The sequence below is a fragment of the Calypte anna genome, chromosome 9 (genome assembly GCF_003957555.1).
Source record: "Calypte anna isolate BGI_N300 chromosome 9, bCalAnn1_v1.p, whole genome shotgun sequence".
NCBI lineage: Eukaryota > Metazoa > Chordata > Aves > Apodiformes > Trochilidae > Calypte > Calypte anna.
Window position 1 is genome coordinate 10,205,232 of NC_044255.1, and position 27,996 is coordinate 10,233,227.

General features: G+C 39.0%; 1 protein-coding gene across 1 annotated transcript in view; it reads right to left on the bottom strand.

Annotated features, from left to right (window-relative positions):
- Window positions 1-14,384: 14,384 nt before the first annotated feature.
- DNER (delta/notch like EGF repeat containing) overlaps window positions 14,385-27,996 on the bottom strand; it is a 103,219-nt gene continuing 89,607 nt past the window's right edge. The window contains exons 10-13 of the mRNA XM_008491038.2: window positions 26,769-26,882; window positions 25,949-26,080; window positions 21,254-21,500; window positions 14,385-15,477 (exon numbers count right to left, since the gene is read on the bottom strand). Of these exons, the coding sequence (XP_008489260.2) occupies window positions 15,366-15,477; window positions 21,254-21,500; window positions 25,949-26,080; window positions 26,769-26,882 (605 nt within the window). The 3' untranslated portion in view covers window positions 14,385-15,365. The remainder of the gene's footprint in view (window positions 15,478-21,253; window positions 21,501-25,948; window positions 26,081-26,768; window positions 26,883-27,996) is intronic.

The following is a 27,996-nucleotide window of genomic DNA, read 5'->3' on the forward strand; positions in this document are numbered from 1 at the left end:
AAGTTTGGGATCTGCTTTCAGCAGGAGAGCAACTCTACAGCTGGAAGCTCCTTCTCTCTTAGTTTACATGAGTTTTATACAAACTAAAACAACTAGTTGATACAAACTAAAACACGAAAATCTGTGTTTACTGCAAAATGGGTGGCAGGCTATTAGAACAACGAAGCAGAAACAATCGCTTACTGTATTTCCGAAAGGATATGGAAATGGAGAAGATGATCATTGTAGGCTTCAGGCTGAGGTTGCATGAGAGAAAGATAGTAATATACATACAGCTGGAGAGGAGCAGCTCAATTGTAAATTTCTGGAATCAAACTGTTTGATTTAAAAGCAATCTGTGAGCTGAGACAGTGAGCAGCTTTGCAGGGATAAGACAGCTACAGAGCACCCTGCTTGGAATTGTTCAGTCTCCAGGAATCCTGGAGCATCTCCTGGGTTACAACTGTGTCAGGAAAGTCAGCTCTGCTTCTGCCCTCTAGGATGTTCCCTGTGATGCTTCTGCAGGAACGTTGTTCTTTGGTTTGATGGAAGGCTGCTGGGGTGGTCATGGCCCCAGCCAGCACCCAGCTCAGGAAACAGTCAATTAAACTCAGGTGACATGTCACAATCTCCCTAAGATGAGGTCATTTTTGCCAAAATTTCTAATATTTTAATCCAAGCGTGATTTGTTATTGGGTATCTAAGCTGCTCTGCATTAGGTAAGTTCTGCTCCCAGTAAGAAATTTTTGCATATACTTAAATAAATATTATGAATTCTTATTTCCAGGATGTACCACGTTCCAGAATATGCCTGTTAGAAGATACAGGTATTTTTTCTACTAATTTTTCTCTTACTGTGCCAAATTGTAGAGTTTCTCTTCTTGTAACAAGTTAATATTAAGACAACTCTTTCCAAAGACTGCAATACTATATTACACAGGCTGGTCTCACTTCTCTCAGTCTCCTTCCCTTCTGTGCTCACAAGATGGAAATGCTGGTGTCAGGGGAGTTCTTTCATTTCAAAGGGGGGTGTTTGATGCAATAGGACCAATTTTGCTTCTTTTCACACAGTGAAGTTGAAGTGTTTCCAGTGACTTGAGAATATTTTCTCTCTTTTAATGGCTCCTACTTATTTAGTTTGTCTTCCTTTTGCACCATTTCATACCCTAGTGTAAAGTCTTTATAGCAACATGGCTACTCTGCATTTGAAAACAAAAATAAACCACAGATCACAGTGAACTATTTGACTTCATAAGCCCCATTTAGCTTTAGGAGCTCTATTACTTCTCACTGAAACATCACTAGATGTGTCACTCAGTTATTTAAATGTTGCTTCCCCAAATATTGTGCAGACTTTGCAAGTCCTGTTTCCAAGATCCTCTTTCTGATTACACAAGTTTACAAAGCGTACATGAGTCATTAAACACCAGTTTTTTTCCCTTAACAATTCAGTTTACCTTCCTTTTGCAGAGTAAGAGTTTGCCTAATTAGCAAATTTAGTGTTGTGTAAAGTGCTGTAATTAATAACATACTTCTACAATCTATATACACTTGTTACCCTGAGACATGTCAGCTCTCTCCAAGGGACTGCAGCACTTTTGCATGGATATAGGACAGCAGATACATTGTATAAATTTTCTGACAGCTTCCTGAAAAAATGTCTTGTGCCTAAGCAACCCAAAACACAGTATCCTGGTAATTCAGACTGTTTTCTTTGACAACTATTATATTTTAATATTTAAATTACCAATAAACATATCTTTAAATAGAATCTGAACTCTTGCAGAAGGCAAAGCTAGATGGGATGGAATAAGCCCAACTTTATGTCTAACTTGATGAAAATATGGCAGAATAAATACCCAAGCTGGAGACCTCCAGCTCCTGTGGCACAGTGTGTCCTTGGAGACCCAGTGTGGGAACTGCTCAGGGAGGACACAGGGACACAGCCAGTCTGAGCCTCCAGTGCCATAGCCTCCCATGGGATGCAGGTAAGCAGGATCTGGGGTGATGTTAGAGCACTGGCAGTTTGCAAAGGCTGGGTACAGAACATGGATTTCCAGGCAACTTCGTCATCTGCAAGGTTCAGGGGCTATTAAGAAACAAACTATGATGACATCTAAATGGCACAAATATGCCCTTCAGTTAGTGCAGGAGCATCTGAAGATCTGCCTCTGTATTTTGTACCTGGGAGCTGCCTAAAGCCTGGCTGCTTTTAAAGTACCAGCAATTCAACAGCAAAGGAGTTTTGTTCAGATACTGACAAAATCCAGACCACATATCTCCAAAGGACTTTGATTTCCTTTCAGCCTTGTGTTTCAGTAAATAGAAAGGGAAGTTTATTTACATACATGCTCACTGTATAATCCCAGGGCTGCAGTACCATTATTTAGGTAGTTATTTTTATACAGATTATGTAGGTGCATTGGGATGACTGCACAGATGTGGGAGTGCAGCTCCACCACAGGCAGTTCAGCTGAGGTCACTTCTGCTCCTACATCTGTCTCCTTCTCCCCTTTCCAAGTATTTTAAAATGGCATTAGGAGATGCTTTACACCTGAAGCGGTGCTATGTTAATGATTTGTGAAATTGAGACAGCAGTAACAAATGCAGGGAAGGGAGATAATTCAGGTTCAGACATGCCATATTCTCCCATCTATATAGGCTGGGCTTGCCAGGTGTAATGAAGACCTGATTTCCAATTTGTTTGAAAAGCTCTTGCTGGAGTTCTCACAGCAACCAGGTGTCCTTAATGGCCTGTGATGGCCAAAAGAGGCTGTGTTTTGATTACCTCATCAGCTGTAACCACCCGGCCACTTTCTCCAAGTATTAGGATAACTCTTTTCTTCCTCTAGCAAAAATAACTTGCAACATGATTTTGAAGGTGACTGGACTAAATAAATGCAAGCAATTCACAAGTAGTAACCTATTTGGCCATATTTATGTGGTATTCCTTTTTTTGTCTCATCTTTTGGCCTTACCTTTAGAAAGGCAGATATTTAGTCTCACTTCTCCTACACTTTTGCACTGCATCAGTCCCATTCCCAGCAGCACAGAAAATGAACCACCAAAGTCATGGTAAAGATCTTGCCAGGATTTAAAAGGCCACATCAGTTCTGGACAGCACAAAATATCTAGCAGTAAAAGGAAAAGCAAGTTTTATTTTTTAGCATTCCCATCACCTCATCTCAGCAACACCTCAGGCACAGCTGGCAAGGGCCCCAGGTGAGTGAGTGAAACCGGGCCATCAGCCTCCTTGCAAACACACAGCAGATCTTTTGGAGCTGCCAACACCCTCAGATCAGAACCAGCCCTGCTCCTTTTTTTTTATGAGCCATGCTGGGCACCGGGTGGGCCTGGGGACAAGGGAAAGGCAGGGCAGGCAAAAGGAGGGATTTTGGCAGTCCCCATGTCCAGCTGGGTTGGACAGAGCTATCCCTGGCACAGGGGGTGCCAGTGCAGGATGTGTCCTGAGGGATTCCAACAGAAGTGGGACTGGGAGAAAAGAAGCAGAAAGAATGAGAAAGGGAGAAAACCTGAGGAAGCCAAAGCACAAAGGAATTTAGAGGCAGCAATGAAAAGAGGGGTGGAGGGCAGAGAGAAGGCCAAGGAGATGGGAAAGATGAGTAAGTCCTCACACACACCTGGGAGTGCTTCCACCATGGTGCAAGTGACACAGCTGGTGACCAGGCACCTCCTTGCAGGGACAATGATGTCTGCAGCCTTTACCAGCAAATTTTGCTTCAGCATGGCCAAAGGAGTTCAAATTCAGCTCTTAATGCAAGCAGCAGAAAACAACCGGCATAAAATCTTCAGTTTGACACATACCAGATACTTACATCTTCATTTTCTCATAGATCCAGAAGAACTTGAAACAGTTGTAGTTACGGGCCATGTCAGTTCTGTGCTTGACTCTATTTAGTTGTGAATTACACTTGGTTATTAAATTAAAATATTAAATATTAAAAACTTTACACCAAGCTAAATTCATGGCATCTTCATAGATGTCTGTGCCTTTTCTGACTTGCACAGATAAGAATATGTGAACTTAGTTTAAATTCCTCATGATTTTTAACAACATAAGCAAGATGAGAATCACATCTATACAGCTAAGCTATTTTGAGAGACAGCATTGTATTATAAAAAGGAATGAAGAATCACAGATGATAAATATTTGGGCAATTTTATATGCACTGGGTATTCCTTCAGAATTAGAACATTTACCAAGAAAAGAGACTTTAAGACTCTCCAAGATTTTTGTTTGCAGAGCATCCCTATAGCAAGAAAAAGATTTGGCAATCTGTCTTCTAGATTTCACAATTTCCAACTACTCGAGTTTCTCAGTGAAAATAAGAAGTTTACTAGAAGCCACACTTCCTATTTCAGTACCCACTAGTTATTCATAGGCATAAGGAGTTATGTGGCAACCTGGGAGATGTTTCTCCTTTCCCTAGTTGAGCACAGGGTGTAAAGAGCCCCTGTTACAACAACCCAATTTGTCCTGGAAATGCCTGTGCATACAAAGGTTCTTTCACAGCTAAAATTATCATTAATTTTCACTTACCACTGCTGAGATGTTAATGGCAAAGGGTGTAATAAGGATGTGTAACAGTATCAGTATCATTTGTTCAGTGAACTTACTGTCCTCCACGCTTAACAACTGGTACCAATAAAGCACTAATGTCTGAGTATAACAAAGCACATGGGAGAGCAAAAAACCAAGCTGCAGTGTAGGACAAGAGACACGTACTATCTGCTTCACGGTGGTTCTATGCTATAAAATGTGTGAGACAGGAAACAGCAGAGTTCAGGGGTGAAACCACTCACCCAAGTCCTAACTAAGAAAAGACAGATGGGCAAGTGGGCTGTGGAGGGCCTTCTTCTGGGCACTGCACTGATTATCAGGAAGATTTTAAACACATGTGCTGCTAGGTAGATGTGAACTGATTTGCTGGCAAATATCTATAGAGCTTGAATATACAGATTTACAATGATCCAGAGAAGCCCAAGAATCCCGCTCTTACATAAAATGCAATAATTTAGCGAGACTCAAGTCCCTCCTAAATTTTTAAGAACCAATATGAAGGCAAACCTCAAAAACCCTTCATTAAGCTCCTGCTTAAACTTCAGCACGACCAGTCCCTAGTGCAGCAATGCAGCTGGACTCACATGGCTTGCTCAGCACCATGGGGAAACTTGTTTCATGCTAAAAGCAAAAGATGAGTTAAAGAGATTGACCTGGCAGTCAGAGGGGCTCTTGATGAGTCTGTCACATAAAATGCCAATGCCACAGAGAGCAGTTTTCATACAAGAACATGTCTATGTCTAATTATAAGATGGATTATTGTGAGATAGAATTTGCATTGTATATTGTCTTTATAAAGAAATTCAAGGGCTGTGTGCCTCTTTGGTGTGTAACAAAGAATGCATCCCTATGCTGAGGGATTTGCCAATGATCACTGCACAATATTATACAAAAAAATTGCCCTCTTAAATCACCCTGACACTGAAATTTGAAGAAGGACGTAAATCAGAGCTGACACATAAATGAAAAAGAGAATCAATTATCAGAAATTTCAAGGCCAAGTTGCTTTTCAATAAAGAGCACATTTAACTGTTAATTTGAAGTCTGATACTGTTTCTCTGCCAGCAATTTCTGCCCTTCTTGAGGGTTACTGCCAGATAGAAAAAAAGAGATGATTATATTGCTTATGCAAAATCAGGGCTTCATGAAAAAGAATTGAAAAAACCAGGGGTAACACCAGCCCTACTGCCAGGGTAAGGCTGTGGTTCTGTTGGGAGAGATTGGTTTTCTCTACAGACAGGAGTCCTTTAGAGTGGAGCAAAACTGGGAAATACTAGAGAATTTGTAGTGAAATTTTGTAGTATGTTGGACTAAAGTTTAAAATGTCATAAAAGCAGCACCGTATTTAGCATTCTGGAGTCTATTCCAAATGAAATATTTCAAAATTCAGCAACATGCATCACTAAGTAAATCACAGCTGTGAGATGTTTTGATATAAACCCAACATGTCAATACTATTAGCTTACTACTCTATTTTAAATTGTGTATGTATTAAAATATAGTGGCTCTTCAAAGCCATCAGGAATTAAGGCATCTCCATGGAACTGTAAATATTCTCTCTGTGGAACTGACACGGGGGAAATAGGGAGGAAAACTGATCATCTCTGCACTTAACTCAGGTCTCTACAGATCTCCAGGCTTTTTCCTTATCACACTCAGGACAAACCAGGTCTATGGGGAAAGTGGGGAAGCAGCGTTGCTAAGTGCTGGAGATAAAAATAACTGGTCATCATCTTTTATATGTAGAACAATGTCAATTTCAAATTCATGGCAAGATGAAAGTGGATGGGTATAGTAGGCACACATGAAAGCAGATCCTTTTTTATTGACATTTTGCCAGATTTTTTTTTTTGACAGACCATTATAGCAAATGCCACACAAAACCAGAAATGTATATTCAAATTATAATGGGAGGTATTGGTGTCAACATACAGACCACAGACAAGAGATTATGGACAGCACATCTTAGTTAAAAAATCCATGAAAGAAATTACTTGGGGATCATGACAATCCCTGCCTAGTTGCTGCCTTCACATGATGGGTGCAATAGAGAGAATCAAACAACCATAGGCTGCTGTAGAATAAATACCAATGCCATACACTGGGATTTACAAAAACAGTTTTCAGAAAGTCAAGACTGATTTCATCTCTCTGTAACTTATCCATATGTTTCACTGTCCTGTTGGATTAAAAATCAGAACTGGAACCTGCTGTATGTGCTCTCAATACAGTATAGAAAATAAGCTGACTTCTAGGAAACAAAAGAACTGGTACACTTGAGCCATTATTTTTACAAAAGAGAAGCTAAAGCCAACCTTTGGGAAGGTGGCTGAAGTAAATGAAGTTTTATCAGGCATGAAATTGCTCTCATGGCCTTCCTACTCATTACCCAAAGCATTTTCTGGAAGCTTTTAGTGGTCAGATGTGCAGCTGGAAGGAAATAGGAACTGAGGTTCTATGTCTTGGTTTCATACGCTTGAGGGCATAAGACACAACTCCCAGAAAGCTATTTCTAGCTAACATAACATTATATTTCAATTCTTTTAATACAAGAATGTAGACTGAGCCATCATATGGGACAACAATTTTCAAACAGCCTTCCTGATGGTATTTTCACAAAATGCTGGTTGCTCAAAGGCAGATACACTAGTCAAAATATTTAAGAAGGTCTGTCAAAAATCTCATTTCAACATTCAACAGAACATTGATCATATTTTTTCATCTGGCTGAGATTTTGGTAAGATTTTATACATATTCACAAAGTTCACATGTACCAAAACACAGTGTAAGTCATTAGCTAAATGGGAAGTTTGAGAATTTATTTTTTTTTTAATATGTCATGGACATATAAAAGCCTTTCATTAAAAGATCACAGAACATTTCAGAAAATTTCACTAAGTCTTCTAATGTAAAGGAGGTGAATTTAATTATATGCAAGTATTTAAATTTGGGATAAACTACTACCATGGGGCAGTGGTTTATTGTAAGAGCTGTGCTGATAATCAGTAGGAGACTCATGGTGACAACCCACAAATCTCTTGTAATCTCTGCCCACTGCAGCTGTAGGACAGCACTCCCAATGCCACAGCTGCAAAGGCTTTTACTCAAACCATGGAAGTGTCCCAAGCAACCAGCCTGAGTAGTGAGGTTATGCTGGGGTTTTTTGTGGATACATTCACAGGTCAATAGTAAGCGTGGAAGTGTGTGTTGTGCTGATATTTTGACATAAACATACCCCATCTTTGTTATTATTAGAAGTTGTAGGTACTTTTCACCTAGGAGGAGTTCCAGGTGATCTTGAGTTTGTGTTTGTATGTCAAACACAACAAAAGAGGCCAGAATCTAACTATGCCAAAATGATGAAACAAACAATATGAAGCCATGGCTTGAGCACAAACAAGAGCATTCACACAGGCTACAGACCACCACCTCTATAAATGCATCATTTAAGCTCTAAAGACAACAGTCCTGGTTGAGCAATGTCATGCTGATATATTGCTGTCCTGATGCAATACCAGATGCAGTCTTTCACCAACAAAAGCCTTTATGGGAAGGGAAAAAGAAGAGATTTAACTAATCAGAGATAGATGAGTCAAGAGAATGCCATAGGTTCATCCTGGTCTGGCTTGCCAAAGAGATTTGCAGCTGAGAACTCTTCATTGACCAATTTTCATGTTTTCATCTGCTTTTGCTGCTTGCCATAATCTATGGTGGCAATCGCCAAATTTTTCCATAAGATGTTTATTCCCTAGTGTGGCAGGGCAGAAAATACATTACAAGCAAAGATAGAATGCAGAGAATAATGAGATACCTTTCAGCAATGATCACCCCTCAAACCATTAAAATTGGAAGTAAGAGCTGTCTTCTGCTGACAAACTAATAATTGCAGCTGCTACATGCCAAAATCATCTAAATTGCATTAGGCTCTTTTCTTTTTCCACAGCAGCTACACACATTTTTCTTAACTTGAGCAACTTTTGTCTGGTTTATAGGCTCAGATTCCAGACAGCTTTACTTTAGAGCAGTTCAAATCCACATAAGTCAATAAAAAACTTTGGTGAAGATCAGAACATTCACACTCCCATTTCTTTGAGCTGTGGTGGACTCACATCCACGTGCAGTCACACGCAAATGCCCACAGAATTGCTCAAACGGAGCAATGAATGAAGTCCAAAGCTTAAGACAGTGCAAACTCAGAAAATGGTCCATGTGTGTACTAATCCCAGCAGATGGAAGACACGTCACAGCTGTCTTCATAAGAGAGCTGTGCTCTGCTGCAGAGAATTGTCTTGGAAGGGGAGCAGTCCACAGAAAAAGAAACAAATAAAAAAACCTAGACTGAAGGGCATCTCCTTGAGGAAATAGCATTGCTTCCTGACTGATAAACATGATCTGTCCTGGCCTGTAGGACCTAGCAAGAAGTCCAGGGTCAGGGAGCTAGACCAGACTGTTTCCTTAGACTCTTTCTGGTCTGTTATTGAAGCAAGCACAGCAGAGCAGCTTATTTTCCTAAATGATTAACTTTGCTGCCTTTTCTGCTCAACACATCAGATAAAGAAGTTTATTCAGTTTATTCAGCTTGTTTATTTACATTCCTTTGCCAAAGATCTCACCAATCAAAGCTTATTTGATGATTTATTCTTTACTAAAGGGGAAGCTTATTTACAATAGTCATCTTATCATAAACTTCTTAAAAGGAGGACTTGGAACTGGAATTCCTAATAACAGAGAAATCTGACTTTTCCAGAGAGGTCATTTTTGTTACCCATTTTGTACTGGAGAAGGAATGAAGCCAACTGAACCCAAATGGGGCTGGATGTGGCATAACCACTTTGAAGTTTGTTGGTTTTTTTTTTCCAGTGGTTGACCCACTTCTCATCAGAAGGAATCACCTTCACTTAATTGGAGCTCTTCCAAACTATGAAGGTGACAAAGGAGATAAAGGTTTCAGATTCTGGGTCCCACAGACAGTGCTCTGTAGCACAGAATTTGCACAAGAGGAGCCACCTCTTATGCAAGCAGAAAGGAAAGATCAAGTACAAAGATGACTTCTGAGAGAGTATCCTGTGAACATCATGTCAGACTGAGAAGGAGCTGAGAGCACATTTTAATCTGCCCATCTTCATAACAATCTCCAGCTACTTCACGTAGCAGCAGTATTCTGATTGCTCTGATTTCAGACTCAGGCCAGTCCCATCTCCCTGATGAGACATTTCAGCCAGGCAGAAAGGTGGCTTAGAGACAAATATGCCTCCTGCCACCCCCTCCAATCCCACGCAACAACAGCCAATGAAGGACAAAGTTACAAAGAGGAAATAAAGCAGATCAGCTCTGTATCTTTCATTTAGCACTGACTGCTTTGCCCTTCTCTCACTGCTCACTTGCTTGTGCAGAGCATTTCCCAGCAATAATATGTATCTTACACAAGCAACCAACTCCTCACACTATTTTGTTTATAAAATAAAAGCTTCCTGAAATCCATAACCTAGTGCATCTTTCTCACAGTGGCCAACAGGTTTGAAGAGAGGGTTTGGGCCCCCACTGGGATGCCCTAATGCTTCCACTTCTTATGTTAGGAACATGTCTATATATTCATTAGGTCTTGATAATACACTCATTATTTTAACAATCCATAGCAGGGAATGGCCTGAGAGATTAAACCCTTCCCTGAATTAAATCCATTTTCATCTGCCTCTCCTGTTCAAGCAGAAAGAAGAGGTCCAGGGAAGGCCTGTAATTCTGCCACTTTTCTGAGACCAGAAATGTGAGAGCAGAGTAACATAAAAATAGCTATTTCAGCCCAGACAGTGTTGAGCAGCACTTGGAACTTGGAAACATAGCTGTAAGGAAGGAAAAAGTGGTTCCTAGAGCTGGTCACGCAACAAATGGCTGGCACAGAAACTGGGCTGGAGGAAGGGAGGGTGGGCTGTATCTGCCCAGCTGGAAGGATGGGGTAAAGCTCTGCCTGCCACAGGGTGTAGGTCTGCTTTGCAAAATCTGAGCAGTTTTGGGTAAAAGGGAATCTCAGAAAAAGTTTGGACACAGAAGGATTTAGCCACATGAAGGGACAAAGGAGTTCCCTGTAGACATAATCCTGGCAACAGAAGTAAGGAGGGGTTAATTCCTCTGAGCATAAACATAGTGAATGATATTCAGAGGTCTTGAATTTATTCCTCATCAGGTGCTTATTGTTAGCAAAAGAAACCATACATCTTGAGGAATGTCATATCTGCTCTTAGGCATTCCTCTGCAAAGCCCTGCTGGAGAAAAGCCAAGCATTTTCCAGAAATGAAGCTGGGATAGAATGAAAACATCAGCACTGTCACTGATGTTTCACCCCATGAAACTCCACTGAAGGAAACAATGTTTGCTTTAGGGCTGTATGCCTATGGTCAGATTTTTTCTTTTATTTAGATGCAAAGAGACACCGAACCATTTCCCCCCAAAATCACAGATACCATCTTCAAACTCCCATTGTTTCAAAGGAATTAAGCAGTAAAGGCTTCTGCCATTTGAAGATGCACTTTACCAAGCTTAAAACTCTTCTCGATTCTCATCTCCCTCACACCAAGCTCCGTTTGTAGCAGAGGGAATAACAGCACAATCAGGATGGCAGTTTTGGTGCAGGGTGTTACTCAGCAGACTGACAAGGCTCAGGGTCAGTCATGGAGGTGGGGGTACCACAGGTTACCTTCAAATTCATTATAAACCACCGACACCTCTCCCAAGGTCTCCCCATCCCCAGCCATTCAGCTCCCTCCAGTCCCACCATTTGATTAACCTGCTCACAGAAACAAACTAAGGAGAACTGAAACAGAGCTCTCACAGCCTTTCACCCGGGTCCAGATGGGTCCCCACCACCCTCAAGCAGGTCGTCCTTCACCTGCCTCACCAGCTGAGAGCTACACCCAGCCTGGGCTGCCTCTGCACACTTGGAATCAGCACACAGCTCTGGTTTAAAAGGGGTCTCCAAAGCAGAGAGGTGGCTCAGTACCCAGCTGCTTCCTCCAGACGCAGGAAGGTCAGGTACTCTGACCCAGGGACAGCACAGGCACACAGTGCAGTGAGCCCAGAGACAAGATGCCAAGAGAGGCTGAAACTGAGGCAATGATATAATTTTTTTTTTCAGCTAAAATTAGGGTTGCATCTGTAGGTTTAATGAGGATAATTTGTATGTTTTTGGCCAACATGTGTTTCCTAGCTGTTGTGTTCAACTGTTCCCTTGGGCACTGTATTTCTAACATACTGCAATTAGCCCAACCACACGGACAGGGCCACTTTCTTTATCATTTTCAACTGACTCCACCCAGAACCCATGTAAACCATTACATTTTCCTGTTAGCACATATATGACAACTCTGAGCTGTAACTGCATGTTTCATATCACCCAAATAAAGCATGCATGAAGAGATCTCCATGCTGCTGGGAGAAAACCACTCACGGATGCTCTATTTCCAGATGGAAAAGGAAGCAAAAAGGGCCAAACTTAGGAAACACACAAGTACTGGATGTTAATGAAAAGCCTGGAGACTTGTCCCCACCTACAGGAGGAGCTGGAGGCTGCTAACCTATTTATTGCCAGGGGGAAGGGCACATACAATCTGTGCTCTCTGTATCTGGATGATTTACAGCAAAAAAACCAAAAACCAAAAAACACATGAGGTATATTAAGTGCAGGTGGTATTTGCAATACATATATATTTGCTTCCTATATAGAACAAACCCCTTCTGGTTTGGCAAAAGGACATCAAATAACCAGTGGCCTTTGTCTGCATTCATGTACACCCTCAGAAAGGCATGATCTGGCATATGAAGACAGTAACCAACTTGTTCTAGCAGCTTCAGAGCTGGGATAAAAACTCAGGATGGGTTTTTCCCTCCAGGTCTGAGGGCTGCTCCATCTGGCAGGCAGTGCAATGCCTCTCAGATAGCTCAGAAGTGCACAGATACAGGCACAGTGCATGCATAATGTTCCATCCGAGCTCCGTAATATAAATTGGAAAGAGCAAAAGTAATTTTCAAAGCACAAATCACAGGAAGTACAGGATGATTTACAGAAGCTAGAGGCTGCAAGATGAGAGGAAAATAGCTCCTCACAAATTGCTTATCTTTAAGGTCAGTCACTTGACAGAAATACAGGATAGCCAAGAATCATTACCAAGGTATGATTTGTATGCAGAAGGGCTGCTGCTGATTGCAATGTGTCTCTTGTGAAATATGGACTCTAAATATGCATATTCCTTTGAACAAGAGTTTCTTGTTTCCATGATTTATATAGATTTGTGCATCTTCAATGATGAACCAATATTTTACCACTGAGAAGCCAAAAATCTGAAGAAATTGTAGTTTTTTGCTATCTGACTGACAAGTCAATTAGAACACCAGTGTAGTTGCCCCTGTTCCACAGGAGTTAAAAGAAAAAAACATAAAAATGGCATAGGATGTAGCTTCTTCCTGGCCCTTCTGTGTAAGGGGTTCTCAAAACATTGCTGGGAGTCACTGGGAAATTACCATAAACAGAAGTTTCCATATCTGAAGAAGCACCAGGAAACTGTACCAATGAAAACAGCAAGTCTGGCAGCCACCAGATGCAAATGCACAACCTCTGTCATTAAAATCTGTGCCTGAAGACTGGAAGAGTGGCTTGAATATAGTTTTTTAGGTTCCTTACCAGTAATTACTTTCTAGGGCCAATGTCAATGGAAGCCCAGTGGGAGCAGATACAGGATGTCAGGAAAGGTGTTCTGGATTTTGGAGATGCATTTGGCTTTTCCATAATTCAAACACATCATGGTGTTGCTAATATGTGCATTCACCATCCACCCATTTCTAACAGTAAAAGACACTTTGAGCACAGCTTCTCCTTAACAGGTTAACAGTTCTACTGAATAATGTTTCCATTTGCTTGTCGTTACAACATTTCAAATTTAGCCCATAGCTGCTTCCTGGACTCTATTTTTTTTAGTGATGATCTGGAATGTAACCTCACAATGAAATTTACATCTTAGCAACACTAACAGTTAGATTTACGATACTTTTTCTACTTCTTGTCAGCACCAATAGTGCAAGATGTGGAAAATAATTCAATTGCTATGATATAGCAGATACTCTCTCCCCACCTAAACAAGACAATAAAACTAGTGGCAGTTTTCTTAGCTTTACAATTCCTAATTACATTTGCCTTAGAGGTTGATCTGAGGTGTGGAGATGTCAGCAGTATCAAGGACAGCCTGAGACAACAGCTGTCCTCACACAGAGGTGATCAGAAGTTTGTGTTTTTGTGGAGGCACCTCCCTTCTGTCTAAAACTGTTCTTTATGTGAAACATTAAGATTCTGAATACATGCCAAGGTTTTCCAACACTAAGAGGTCACCCAGAGCTTAGCCCATCATCGCTTACCAGCCTGTAACGTAACAGGACCTAGCACAGCACCATGCAGCAGGATCTATAGGCAGCTACAGCAGTTTGCCTCTACACCCCAGTCCTGGCTCCACCAGTGCCATGTCTCTGAAACACAGTCAGTAAAAGCAAACTCAGGTAAATAAGTCAGTCTGTTGCAAAACTTTGCTACAACCTAGGGCCCAGGTTTGCAATCAGATCCACCCAGGAACAGGTTGTAAGCCATATGACTGGACTAGGGGACTGCATCTTTACCAATGCTGTATTTGTCTCACTTTTGAGAAATTACCTTGTTAATGAAGTCCTTTTTTTTCCTTTTCAAATTAACAGCTGGAATATCTTTCGGTGTTATTTATATGCTCACATCCTTTCAAATTTATAGATAACAGCACACTTTCAAATGAAGAAAAACAAAAGAAACAGCTGCAATCTTCACTTGATAACATTTATTCAGTATTTTTTGAAATAAGCAAGAATTTTAAGAGGCCCATAAGCAATCAAATACAGCCACAAAACCCCCATATTGATCCTAAGTAAGAAGCACTATGAGAATACACAGTATTTAATGAAACGATACTGTACATCAACAACCTTTAGCAAACAAACAACTCAAACCATATGCTTAGTTTACTCACAATATAAAAAACTTTAACCTTTAAAGAAAAATATAGATTCGGTCCAATTGTAGGATTCAATCCCATGCCAAATGAAGTCAATGGAAGTTTTTTCATTGATTTCAGTTTTTAAAGGATTATGCCCTTACTTTGCCTCAAGAGGCACTTTAATTATTATACAAGGCTTAGCCTGAATACTATTACAAAAATGTCAAACATCAACTTAAGAGAATGTTTTAGCAACTTTCAGGAAATAATGGAGAAATAGGTTATCTATCCATGCATGGAATAAGGCAAAAGCTAATTCATTCAGATCAGGAATAATAATTTTTACTAGTTTCTTTTTCACAACACAAACATTTTAGACTTTTTTAATTAATGGATATATTATATATCATATTATGCTTCACATTTTCCTACCTCTACTTCGAAAGCTGGCACTGACATGTCATGAAGAACTCCTCATTAATTATTGTTCTCTGTTCTGTAACAACCACAAGAAACTCATCTGGGTTTAGTAATAGTGTCTACCAAGAGAAAGCACACACTATCAGAAGCTTATAGTTTATAGAGCTCAAGGTACATTAAAGTGTAATTCATGAAGGTCACAAATTCTGTTATTTTAAAATATTTTTTCAAACTAAAAGCTGCAGAAAATTGGTTCTTAAATATTCTACAGAAAATTCTGAAGCATCTAATGGTTTAAATTACTTATGCTTTCCTCTTAAAAATATTTAAATGAGGTTAGTAGCCCATCCTTTTGAAAAATTATCCAAAAAAGATACACTAGATTACAAATCTTTTGTCTTAATCAGCGTAACCAAAGGTTTGTCATCTGGGCTGTAATCTTCATAAGCAATGGGGGTTGCATCATACATGGCAGGGCGGGATTTCTTGCCAAACCTGGAAAGAAAAGAAAGCTCTTGGTGACAAATGGAAGTACAAACAAGTTAATGGTGAAAACACACAGAGCTCTGTCACACTGTCAGAAACAAACCCAGAGAGAACATAGGTTCTAAATTGTATTGCAATATGCCAGTACAGCAGTTTAAATACCTGAAGAGGACCTTTTGAAATATATGATAAATTAAAAAGAATAATTAGAATCTTTTTGAGAGCAAGAAAAAGATTCCATATCAAATGCTACAAGAATTCTGCTGCAGAATTCAGCAGTATCAGAATATGGAAAGACTAAGGAAGAAGAGATGCAAAGGTGATAGAGTTCCAGGAAGGACAGAATTTTATTTTAGAGTCTAATCTAACCACCAATATTGAGGTCAGGTCATATATCTGTTCAAAAAATAAGTAATTGACACTATGTGTAGATTTGCATTTGGAAATGCAACAGTTGTGCACTGAGTTGAGTGATAAACTGTAGAAAAAGCACTTAAAAAAATTACCCTGAAGTCTTTGCTCACCTGAGCTCTACTTGAGAAGCAAGTTTAAATTATCAGCATGCTGTACACTATTTGGAATACTGGAAAAAATTAATGGCAGTTGCAATGCCACATAAGCATCCTAATCCTACACAGGCTCACAAGCAATAGAATCACATCAGGAGGCTCCTCCTGGACAACCATCACTGCCAAGAACCTGATTGTAACCCCCTGTGCAGAGAACTGCTGAGGCCCCAGTGCTGGCTCATTCACACTCCTTTAGCTCTTTTGCAATGCACAGACTATCACCCTTCTGATCACTTATTAAGATACAAAAATAGCAGTAAAAAAATGCAACTTGAAAGTGGAAAAAATTTTTAAAGTGGTTGGACTACAGTTAAAGGAGCTTTACATAACAAAAGGATCATGGATAAATGAGGCAAAAAAGTCTGCTTTCCTAATGGACTTGACACAGAGAAATATTAACAGAGAAATAGGAAGAGTTTTTTATGTAGTTATCTACACAAAGAATTTTTTCATCATCTTCTTATGTACCACATTAAGTCTATACTACTTTAAGCTGTGCACACTGAAAAGTGAGATTCAGAAAATCCAAATCTTAAGGATATTATTTGGACCAGTTTGAACTCTATTTTTTTCCAAGATTTTCATGCAGCTCCCAACTGTTCTCATTTGAATCTTGGCTGTTTTAAGAGATCTAAAATGGATGTCAAAATTAAAGCATTATGATCTATATGGTGGAAATCCAATTTTCCAAGTACTTCAGCTGTCAATAAGGCCCCACTAGATACATTTCCATGCATGAATGTCTGCGTTCTTCTGTAGTTTCCTGTAATTAAATACAGACAGGCAACATACAGTCATCAGCTTCATGATAGATAAACTTGATTTTTTGTAAGTAAGAAAATTTCAGGCCTCAAATGAAGGAATCAAGGTATGGCACCTTACTAAATCAGATACAGCATTGAATTCTCAATAGCCCTTTTTCTCCATCAGAAGAAGGGAAGGAAATAGTTCTTTTCCAAAGAGACAAATGATAATGAACAATCTCCAGAGATTTAAGTCAAATTCTGCCATTTCTGACAGGTAGAGAGTACATGGCTTGCTGCACATGGTGAAACGGTACAAAATCTGTTCTCTTGTGTAGGTCAGGGTTGACATGTGCCTCTAATTAGAAAATGCTGAGAAAAGACCACAGCACATGTGCTAGTTGTTTGTGGCCTGGCTGTGCCGTTGGGCTGGTAGACCACACGGCTTTGATCTGGCAGTTCAGAAGCCAGTCCCTGCTGACAGCACTGAAAAGAGTTAACACAGAACTCGGAGGTCTCAAAGCAGAGCTGCTAAATGGGAAATCTTGGTTCAGAGGGCGTGTATATAGTAGGACTGCACAAGGATCTCATGCTATTTTATTGCTGAATTGATGGTATAAAAGAACACATAAAATAACTACTGATACAAGCTTCAAGAGACAATGATTCAAAGGATAAGAAAAACTAAAAAGATGCAGATCCCTGCTACAGAGTATACTGGATCATTTAATAGGCTGCTAACAACAAAAAACAAAGTTTTTCTTCCAGTACAGTCTAGTACAAGCTTATTTATCTAGCAAAGACTGTACATTAGGTGGGGAAATCTCAGTCCTGGAAACCACTGAGCCAGGAAGAAGACTGCAGGGACATGATGGATTATCAGTTTAACATTAGCTTTAATGCCACACTGTGTCTGATGAACAACTACATGCACAGAGTGTATCAGTAGGTCTAGGGAAGTTCTGTGGCCTCTACATCTAGCACTGATATGTCCATTCATTAGTGGCAATACTGTTCCAATATATGTAGCACAGATGCCTTGCAATGGCACAGAGATCATTACAAAGTGATAACTTCTGAGAACATTGGACAGTTGAATCCCAAGAAAATGGTATCCTCCAAATTCTGTGGGATACACAGGAATTTAGAATCTTCCCAGAAGCAAAGAAACCACGTGTTGCTATTCTGTTCAAAACCAGCAACTGGTATAAGGAGTCCACAAGTAAAGTTTAAACAAGAGATGGAAAAGAAAGATCAGAATTAAAAAAAAACAAACTGCATGGCACATGGCACACCCACAGAAGGATGGGATTATTTTTGCCTCCGTAAGAGGAGAATAATGAGAGGAATAATTTCCTTTGCATTATTCTGGGAAAAGGCCATGTGTGCTAGTGGTATTTTGCATTCCTTAGTATAATTGAGCTGTAATCTTAGAGTTTGCAGAGTTGAGTCTCTGGCATAGGACCAAGCAATCAGCATGTGCTGTAGAGATCAGAGTACTTGTGCATGTGATCACACTTTCACAAGGAGGTAGCTGACTGAAACTCATCCCTGAAATCTACATCAGGAAATGGTATGAAATGAGCCTGTTCTGACGCTCATCAGATTGAGGAAGCTTTGGCCTTGCAGCCTTAACACACCTGCCCCAAGCACAGGAATGTGGAGATTGTGCAGTGGAGAGAAGCTTACCCTGACCAGATGACTTACTCAGCCTGATGAACTGGACTTCTCAACCCACACATAGACAGAACAAGATTCAGCACATGAAAGTCAAAAATAAAAATAAAAAAACCCAACACTTGTAAGTAGTGCATGAAGTTTACTGCTAAAGATACAGACATAGAAAAAATTGAGAGTCTCCATAAGCAGGTATTTTATGAATTCAGCGTGGATGCATGATGTGCTTTTCCTTAGTCCTCTGTTTCCAAAATTACTAATAATTTTAGCTGCATAACCAGCAATGTTTTTCAGAAAATGCTAAGAATCTATTATTTGAAAGTTGGTCTGTTAAATACAACAATTCTGAAAATTCAGACCCTGGTAATTTTTAATATGCAGATTTAAGAGTTTATGCAAAAGTAACGACAGAAGTTGTGCTCCTTTTCCTGGATTGCAATGACCAAAGCAGTTAAGTAGAAACACCTTTCCCCAGACAGGGAAATCCTTTATTGAAAGGCTCAAATAATATCATTTTTAGCTGCATAATATTGATCTGGAAAGTCATCATGCATATATCCTAGTCTAAAAACTTCTGAGGCTGTTTAACCCTGATGAGAACTCATTTTTCTAACCTTCTGCATTTAAGTAATAAACAGAGATTCATCCAGAATAATCCAGGCAGTAGCAATAAAGACCTGAACTAAGCCAGCTTCCAAGATTTGAAAAGTTTCATCCACATCTTTTATGATTTCCATTACCTGCCACTGCAACTGTAAAAGGCAGGTAAGATATAGATTAAAAATATTTAAAACATTATAGATTAAAAAGATTGCCTTGCTGGTAATATTTTTCCTTGGTACCCTTAAATACAAAAGTGCCTAATTTTCTTCAAGAAGGAAGAAAACCAAGGTGTTTTGCACTGCTCCTCAGGAGACCCATTCCAGCCCTTGGGGATGTGCAAAGTACCACTTCAGTGAATAGTAACTGAATAGGATTGACACGTTTGTCACTGTCCCAGGAGACAGGTGGTTAATTTGAAGGATTAACACTATCATTTGCCACCGTGCTCTCCACCCCTGAAGATGTGCACTATGTACCAGAAGACATCCAGAAGGCAAAAAAAAACTATAAAGCTTTTTATGGACCAAAAAGCAACTCCCTCCTCTCCCAATACACTACTATAGGAAAAAGGAGTTCCCATGCTGTGTATGGTATGGAGATGCTGAATTCCCACTGGAAGAGATGTAAGGCTAAGTGACAAAGGAAACTTCAAGGCAAGACTTAAAAGAACACTGATTGTCTTGCTATGTTAAACCAACTACGCACATCTTTCTTTTTAAAATATTTGCTGACTAATACCTCTTGACAATGAACAAATGTTTCCCTGTATATCTAGCTGTAACAGTTTAAAGAGTTACTGCCCAAAGCTTTGATGTGATTAAAGGAGTCTGTGGGAACTCCTCATCCCTTTCAGATAACTTTGATGACTGCAGCAGTGGTGAAAATTAACCTCTTTAATTTGCATTGAAACAGAACTAGATTATTCAGAAAATTAATGACCAGCAATCACAAATCACTATGCTGCGTTTCTCCAGGTCAATGCATAGGAACGTGTCTCCCTCCATTCTCTTAAAAGTAGTTTGGTGATAACATAGATAAACACTCTTGTTAGAATTTGAAGTGATCTTGACAAATTGGAGAAATGGGAAAAAGAAACAACAAAAATGAAAGCTCTACCCTATTAAGAGAAACGTCAAATACAGAAAAAACAATACTGGCTAGAAAACAAAATGGTGCAAAGGATCCTGAGAGGGAGGAAAAGGTTAAACAGATCACTAATAAGTCATCAGTCACAACTGTAATGCAAAGAAAATTTTTTAAAAATAACAAAGATTTTAAAAAGGAAGCAGGCTTCATTTTCAGTTAAATGAACAGGATTGCCAGGAAAGCAGCTGATGTGATCCAGAAGAAAATATCAGAATTGGTTCATTTAGGAAATAAAAATGGGTTTTTTGCTCTGTTTTTATCTTAAAAAAGAAGAGAAGGGACATAACATCTGATGCACATAATTACTATAAAGGGAAGTTAAAAATTATCCTTCATTACAACCTGAAAAGCATTAAAATAGAAGTAGTCTGATTTTTATCAAAGAAAATCATGTGAAATTTAGAAAAGTCCTTTTCTAGCTCTATTCAAATACTTTGGAGGTTTTTAAATATAATTGTTGACAGAGAACTTGGTAAATTAATGGTATACCAGTGCAGTGGTTTACACTTCCAGTAATCACTTCGAGTCCTGCTTTTGTGTTATTGTGACACCCAAGGCCCTGGCTTGCAAGTCTTCTTTTAAAATTAAAGGTCAAAAAATTACTATCCCTAAGAAAGCAAGTAAGAAAGATCTTAATCTCAAGGAAAACAGGAGTACAAAAATTAATGATTTGAAGAGTCTTGATAATCTGGTAAATGAGTCAGAGAAATCAACATGCCTTTGCTATCTAACCGAATTACCTGTGTGTATCAGTTAAGGAGTATATACATCCCAAACAGAACATCATACAGTCTAAGAATTCTGCACAAGTCCCTCTTCATCAGTTACATCAAACAAATTCAGTTAAAACAAATAAACTCCCTCTGTTTTCAAGGGTTTGTGCTGGATTATCACATTTCAGATGAGAACAGACTAGGGATCAAAACAGAACAAGAAGCAACACCGGTGCCCCTGTCGTTTGGCAGCTAAGCAGTCTGATGTACTTCGTATGGACAGAAATTACATATCATTAAAATTTTCTTTTAAATTACCATCCCCAGAACAAACCTGGCATGTCGGATGGAAGCAATTGCATTACTGAATTCACTGTCAATGCTTCTACAGTTGTAGAATTCCTCATAGGCTGGCCTGGAGGAGCCTTGATATTCAATGCGGCTGATGCGGCAAATTCCCACGATCAGGATGATCAGCATCAGGACAAATGCAACACAAAGAGCCCCAATTATGATGTAGAGGGAGTGACGAGGCATATTTGTTAGACTCTCTGCCATATGCCCAGACTTCCACTGCAGATCTGCCAACAGGAAATAAAAATTTATCATTAATTAGTAACACACATCATTCCTGATGCATATGTTTTATGGTAGTCTCTTTCAAGATTTCTGTGGGGACTTTGGAAGCTAGAGGGATATGTGATTTGAATCTTTCCAGGCTCTTTCACAGATGTGTCACCATATCCAACATAAAACAAATTTGAATAGCATTATCTTGATCCTTCTTGTAGATTTTAAGGGTCACAAGGGAACACTTACCTGGTTTGATCCCCTGTGTAAGCCAAGTCTCAGAAATCACCTAGTTACCACTGTGTTACCTTATAACACACTATGCACACTTTAAAGTCAGGCATGTTTTATGTAAAAGCTTATAGTAATCCACCGACTTTCTGCATGGCTTGATCTAATAGTTAGTGAACCCTTCTACCAAAACGTGTATTAAGCACACTTGGTTTTCAATTTGAAACAAAGACCTTCTCTATGCCTATCTTCACCAGACCACAGACGCTTCAAAGCCAACATTTCAAGGACAAAAATGGCATCTCATAAGCTGCTGCAGTACTGAACCAGCTAGAGTCTTCTCTCAAGCATAATTTCCCTGAGCCATCTCACAACAGACCTTACTGGAAATAATATTGGAAGAGGCTTCCTGTGTTTATGTATTCCAGACCTTCTGTATAACTAATTTTGATGCCCAAACTATTGTCTATCAATGCCAAACAGATTGTCTTTCAACTGCCTACATCCTCAGATCTGTTTTTCTCTACTGTGGATCAGAGTATTTCTAATTAACCTGTACTACCCTCTAGGGTTCATTTTTGGCAGTCTTTAAAGTGAATAGTCTCATAAATTATTTCAAATCAGGAACAGACTTGAATCATTCTGACTACAGTAATCTGACACTGTGCTAGAGTTATTTCTAGTAGGTGACTGTTCCTTTTTCCAACAGACTTCTCCAGTGCACTGTTTTAGAAACTCCCTTCGCTTAATCACAGTCTGGGAACAGGTCTATCAAGCATGTGCTTTGGGAATTTAAGATATTCTTAGAAGCCACCTCTCAAGGATGTTGATGATGGCAGGTAACACATTTGAGCACAGGAGCATAAATCATAAGTTTAGTGGTATCTGTGGATAGAATCTCCATCTATGTTAGAAATACAGGGGAATGTATAAGTATGGGGAAAAAAAAAATCTATTTTAGAGGAAGGAAGGAAGGAAGGAAGGAAAAAAGCCTGAAGCTGTAACACAGGGAATTCACCTGGGCAGAGTTTGAAGAAATGGTTGCCCTTTCTTTACAGTAGTAAAGGTTGTTCTGGAGCACATAAGCTTGGGCTTATTTAGGGTGTTTATTTGTAAAAGTGAGCTGGGACTGCTTGTTTATGTTACTTTCTTCAGAGATCAGTAAAGTTTTGATCAGCCTGAATGACCTAGTGATTTAATGTTTCTGAAGTGCTGTTACTGATATTTGCCCAGTCAAGATAAAAAGGAAGAATACAGCTGTGCTCTGTGCAGTTTGAGATGGGTTTCTATTTCTGTTCTGCAGCACATTTGTCACCCATGGTGGTTTCTGTCAGTTTGTCAGACCAGGACAAATTCAGATCTAATGTGCACAGATATATATACATACATACATATATAGGACAGTTCTGATTTAGACTCCATGTCTGGATGATAAGGAAAGAAAGAAATTTCCTCCTTTCTTCCTCACCAGATAAAAATCTGAACATTGAAAGCTTATACTCTATAGATTAGAAAGTACCTATGACAGTCTAAATCACAGTATTGTCAGTTGTCACAAGAATGTTCACAAAATGAACTAAGAATTAGATTTCAATGTGTACCACACAGACTGTACTAGAAATTTTTCATAATGTTAGCTTTCAAATAACAACATGGTTTGGATTACCTTGGCAACTGCATTAATAATTACAAAATGGCAAAGGTAATGATATTAACTGATAACCAGCAGGCATTAGAGAATTCACATGAGACAATCTGTAAGCATTTTCTAGTGAATGCTCAATTAGCTTTTAGAAAAATACATTTCATTTTGAAAGGAAAAATAGCCTCTGTATAACTAAGATTTACTTAATCCTTTTTAATTGGACTTGCTAAGACTGGTAAAGACCATAAAATGATACAATAAATATCACAGTTCATTCAGGCTACATCCATCAAGCTCTGCTACTCTGATGAATATACAACATTTAAAAATTAAGGAGTGCAGCTTGACAAGATAACCTTGAAATCCTGCTAGGGTGGTCACTTCAAGGAGATAAAACAGCTGGTGAAAAAATAAGGAAATATTAATAGTAAACAGAGAGTTGTCCAACAAAAAAAGACAGCACCAACAATGTTGGTACTCCATTCTTACGGCTAGGAACAGAAAATCACATAAGATAAAATGTGATGGGTTTAGTCAGATGACTACTGAACACCATCTCACCCCTCCTCCTGAGAAGTCTCAAGCCTGTCTTCATCATGGATTTTTTTCTAGCATCCAGTGATGGCCTGATCTAAAGGAAGCCAGTACACAGTGCCTAAATTTATTTTCCAATACATTATTCGCCCTTACACAGAAATTGCTGAAACAGTATGGTAAGTATGAGAAGGAGGTATGGAAAGATGAACTGAAGCAGATTTACTAATAAATTCAATCTTCAGAGCTGAGCAGAAACCTGCTGCACCATTGCCTCGATTCCAATAAGATCAGATGTGCTGCACCTGTATGGAAAAGCACTGGATATGGATGTTCTGTTTCTAAGTAAGATCTGAACTGGTCAGCCCACAACTCAGGGAGACAGTGAGCGCAGAGACCTTCCTATGGATAAATAGTCCTGTAGGAAAAAAATCTGCAGACCAAAAAGATTTCAAATCCTTCCTGCAAAGTGTTCGTTCAAAACTCAGTCCCTCTCTATCTGCCTGACCTGATGTATAATTGTTCAAATCCAAGCACTGCATTGCTTTAAGCAGCTGTATGTCCATCCTTATATCTGAATATTTAAAAGTATCATGGTGTCCCATAGCAGCACATTGTTTTTCTACTTTAATGATGTGTCAAAGTGACTTCAATTGCATGGGAACATCAGATGTTTGCTGATGTCAAGCCTATTGCAGAAACTATTTGTAACTCTCTGATTTTAAGCTTGTTTTTCAAAATATATCTTTACGGGACTATGCAAGGGTATTTTTTTTCCTCTTTTCATTCCTTCAAAAACAATCCAAACCATGTCCCCTAAACTGCATTTTTATATCCCCCATATTATTATTGTTAAATATACACACTCTACTACCTATTCTGATCTTTTTATTACAAAAGCACAGTAATTACAACCTCTTCAATGAAGAGCAATTGCCTTGAACAATACTACATGATTTATTCTCCAATTGTTGAGACGGAAAGAAAATGTCTGACATTTCTAGTTGAGAATCAGCACTGCAGTGTTATCAGTGTCATGTTAACACTCAGATACTGCCCTGCCTTCTGTCACAGCAATCTCAAGATAAAAGAACAAGCCAATATAAGTCTTAAAACAGCAACATCAAAGTGTTGCTTCTTCCCATCATTTTAACTTGAACAGTTTGCAATTGTGAAACACAAGCAGAAAATCAAGTGCTTAAGCAGGCCACTGCAGAGGAAATATAAACAGATGCTATATGCAGAGAAATATGCAAAAGCAGAGACAAGCACCTTGTCAAGAGAACGAAGTTTAAGGAGAGTTTACTCTCTCTCTTGTAGACTTATAAAAGAGGTCAGAAAGGAGTTAAAACCAACCAACCACAAATGAAAGCTTGAGCCTACCAGTCATACACAGTGCTAAGGGGAATGCATCCCTCACAGGGGGAAGCAGGAATAATTGAATAACTGGACAGTAGACATGGCTCCTTCCACCTCCTGTTCTTCTCCCATTTTCTCTTGTGTTTATATGCACCTCACCATGTATGTGGTGCAAACAGCCAAACTCTTAGTGACTAGAGCATAACAGCCAAAGAAGGACTCCAGAACAAGCATCTCTTATTTCATACATCATGTCTGCACAACTAGGAAAGTATGTGACCCCATCTGTTTCTCTTTGGCATCTATTCAGTCCATAATGTCACAGAAATGTAACTTTTACTGTAACAAGGAAGCATGATCACTGCTTTCTCCCAGAACCACACTCTTTACAGTCAGCCCATTACTTCCTAGCTATGGCAGGCAGAACTGCACAGCCCTTGCTGATCAACTTGGATGTTCATGTCTCAGGTATCACTGAAAACAGCCTTTTCAGTAGGGTGCCCAGAAATAGAATCTTCTAACTTTTATATCTGGTTTTGAAATATTATAGCCTGACAAAAATGCATTTAACATAATTTTTACAGATTATCCAGGTTGTTTGTACAGATATTTGTGCAGGTATTTAGAGACAAATATAAATTAATTATAACATATCAGTTTTAGAAATTTATAGAAAACTACAAAACTTACGTATCTCACAGTTTGCACCGACCCATCCATGTGGACAATGGCAGGTGTAGCCACCAGGCTGATCTATGCAAGTTCCAGCATGGTGACATGGGCTGCTGTCACAGTCATTTACATCAATTTCACATTCTTCACCTGATATCAGAAAACAGAAACACCCAAGCTTCTGTATAGTGAATGTCTCATGTAGCAGGTACATCATCAATCATTTAATTTTTCTCTAGCTGCAAAGAGATCTCTGAATGGCTTCATCTATTATTATCAGCTTGGATATTACTGTCCATGGCTAACAGAGCATCAGGTTGTGAATTATCTTGGATTACACCAATCATGTCCATTTAAATACAAGACCAAAGGATTAAAAGAGTTACTTTAAAAGGGTGAATTGATTCATAACAAGCACTTAGGGCTTTTAGTGGCTGCATAAGGTAGCAGAATAAGTTATTTCTTCAGCTCACAGGAAATAAGGTCAATGTTAAAACATTTTCCAGTTTCAACAATGTCCAATTAGTAATTGGCTTACCTGGAAGTCTTGAAAATGTTACTTTGAAAATTCAATCTAGTCTCAAGCAGGAAGGTCATAAGGCATGTTAAATAACTATTAGCTTAGTGAATTATCTTTAGTAACAGGCTTTTTTGATGCAAAAAAATGTTCAAAGCAGTTGCAAGTAATATCAAGAACTTTTCATTTTTCCTTGACTAACAACGAGGCAGCAAATTGCAAATTTGTTTCCTTGAAGAGCCACAGTCTTACTTGGCATTTATCTTCTTTTGAACACAGTAAAAATTGACAACTATACATACCATGTAATGTACAACTTGCCTGAATATCCAGGTGCACAAATGCATGTAGCATTTAGACCTTCACTGTCACAAGTGCCACCATTCTGACAGTTGATGTGAATACAAGGATCTTTGTATAATTCACAGTGCCTTCCTGAAAAGGTAAAATGAGTAATTGCCATTAACATGACCTATACTGACAGCATGGAATCAGTTCATGAGATAATTCAGCTTTACCTGGATGAGAACAACAATGTGCAGCCTCCAACCCTGTCCTATTAAGCTAATGAGATAAGAATAAGCCATGTTTTTTACACACCTGCCTCCCCTTTGCTCTTTTCACCTGACAAAGCTTTGGGACAAGTGAGGTAGGGCAATTTCTCCCCAAAAAACATGCAGAAACTTTTATTTAAGCCCAATGGTGTAATAAAGCATAATCTGATCAGCTATCTACTAATCCTCAGTAAAATGTAAACAATAGTGTTCTTTAGCAATAATTTTATGTAGTAACATCTTTAATAATATACTTAAGACTTTTGATGCTTCCCATTGACTTTTGGCAAGAGACTGAGTATAACTAAAGCAATAAAAAACAACAACAACAAAAAAATTCCATTGTATAGCTAAAATTAATAATTAGATTACTTAGTTTCATGCCAATACTTTTGCCCCCTCAGATGTGCTCTCATTTCCACACCTTTGCCTTGCAGACCACAGTGGAAGCTGTACCTGGCACACACAGTGTAAAGCCCAGCAGATTTCTGGGATGTACATATGTGAATAACTAAAGACTGGTGGGACTTCAATTAGAATGTAACCACTTAGGCAAAATGCTAAATTATCTTTAAGCTTCCCTAGACTTAAGGGTTTTACCAAAAAATTCAAGCAACTGAAGAGCAGGACAGGATTCTGAGTGCTTCTGTGTGACAATACTTAAAAATAACAAGCACTTTTTTCACCTTTTAAGGTTGCTCACATTTCTAAATATTTGCTGTCCTGCAAACCATAAAGGCACATAATCAATTGAAGCATAAACTCATGTGGGTTATTACACATAAAAGCTGCAATAAGGTAGTGTATCAGGGAAAGGTTTCTAATCACAGGGTAGGGAATGACAGCAAAAGAATTATGTTTCTCATGGATATTATAGAACCTACAGTGACGGAATCCTTGAAGAGGTTAGAGAAAACATTCTATGAAATAAATGTGAAAAATGCACATGCAGCTGAACCTGCCTTACCCCTTCCAAACCTCTTTCATGAAAACCA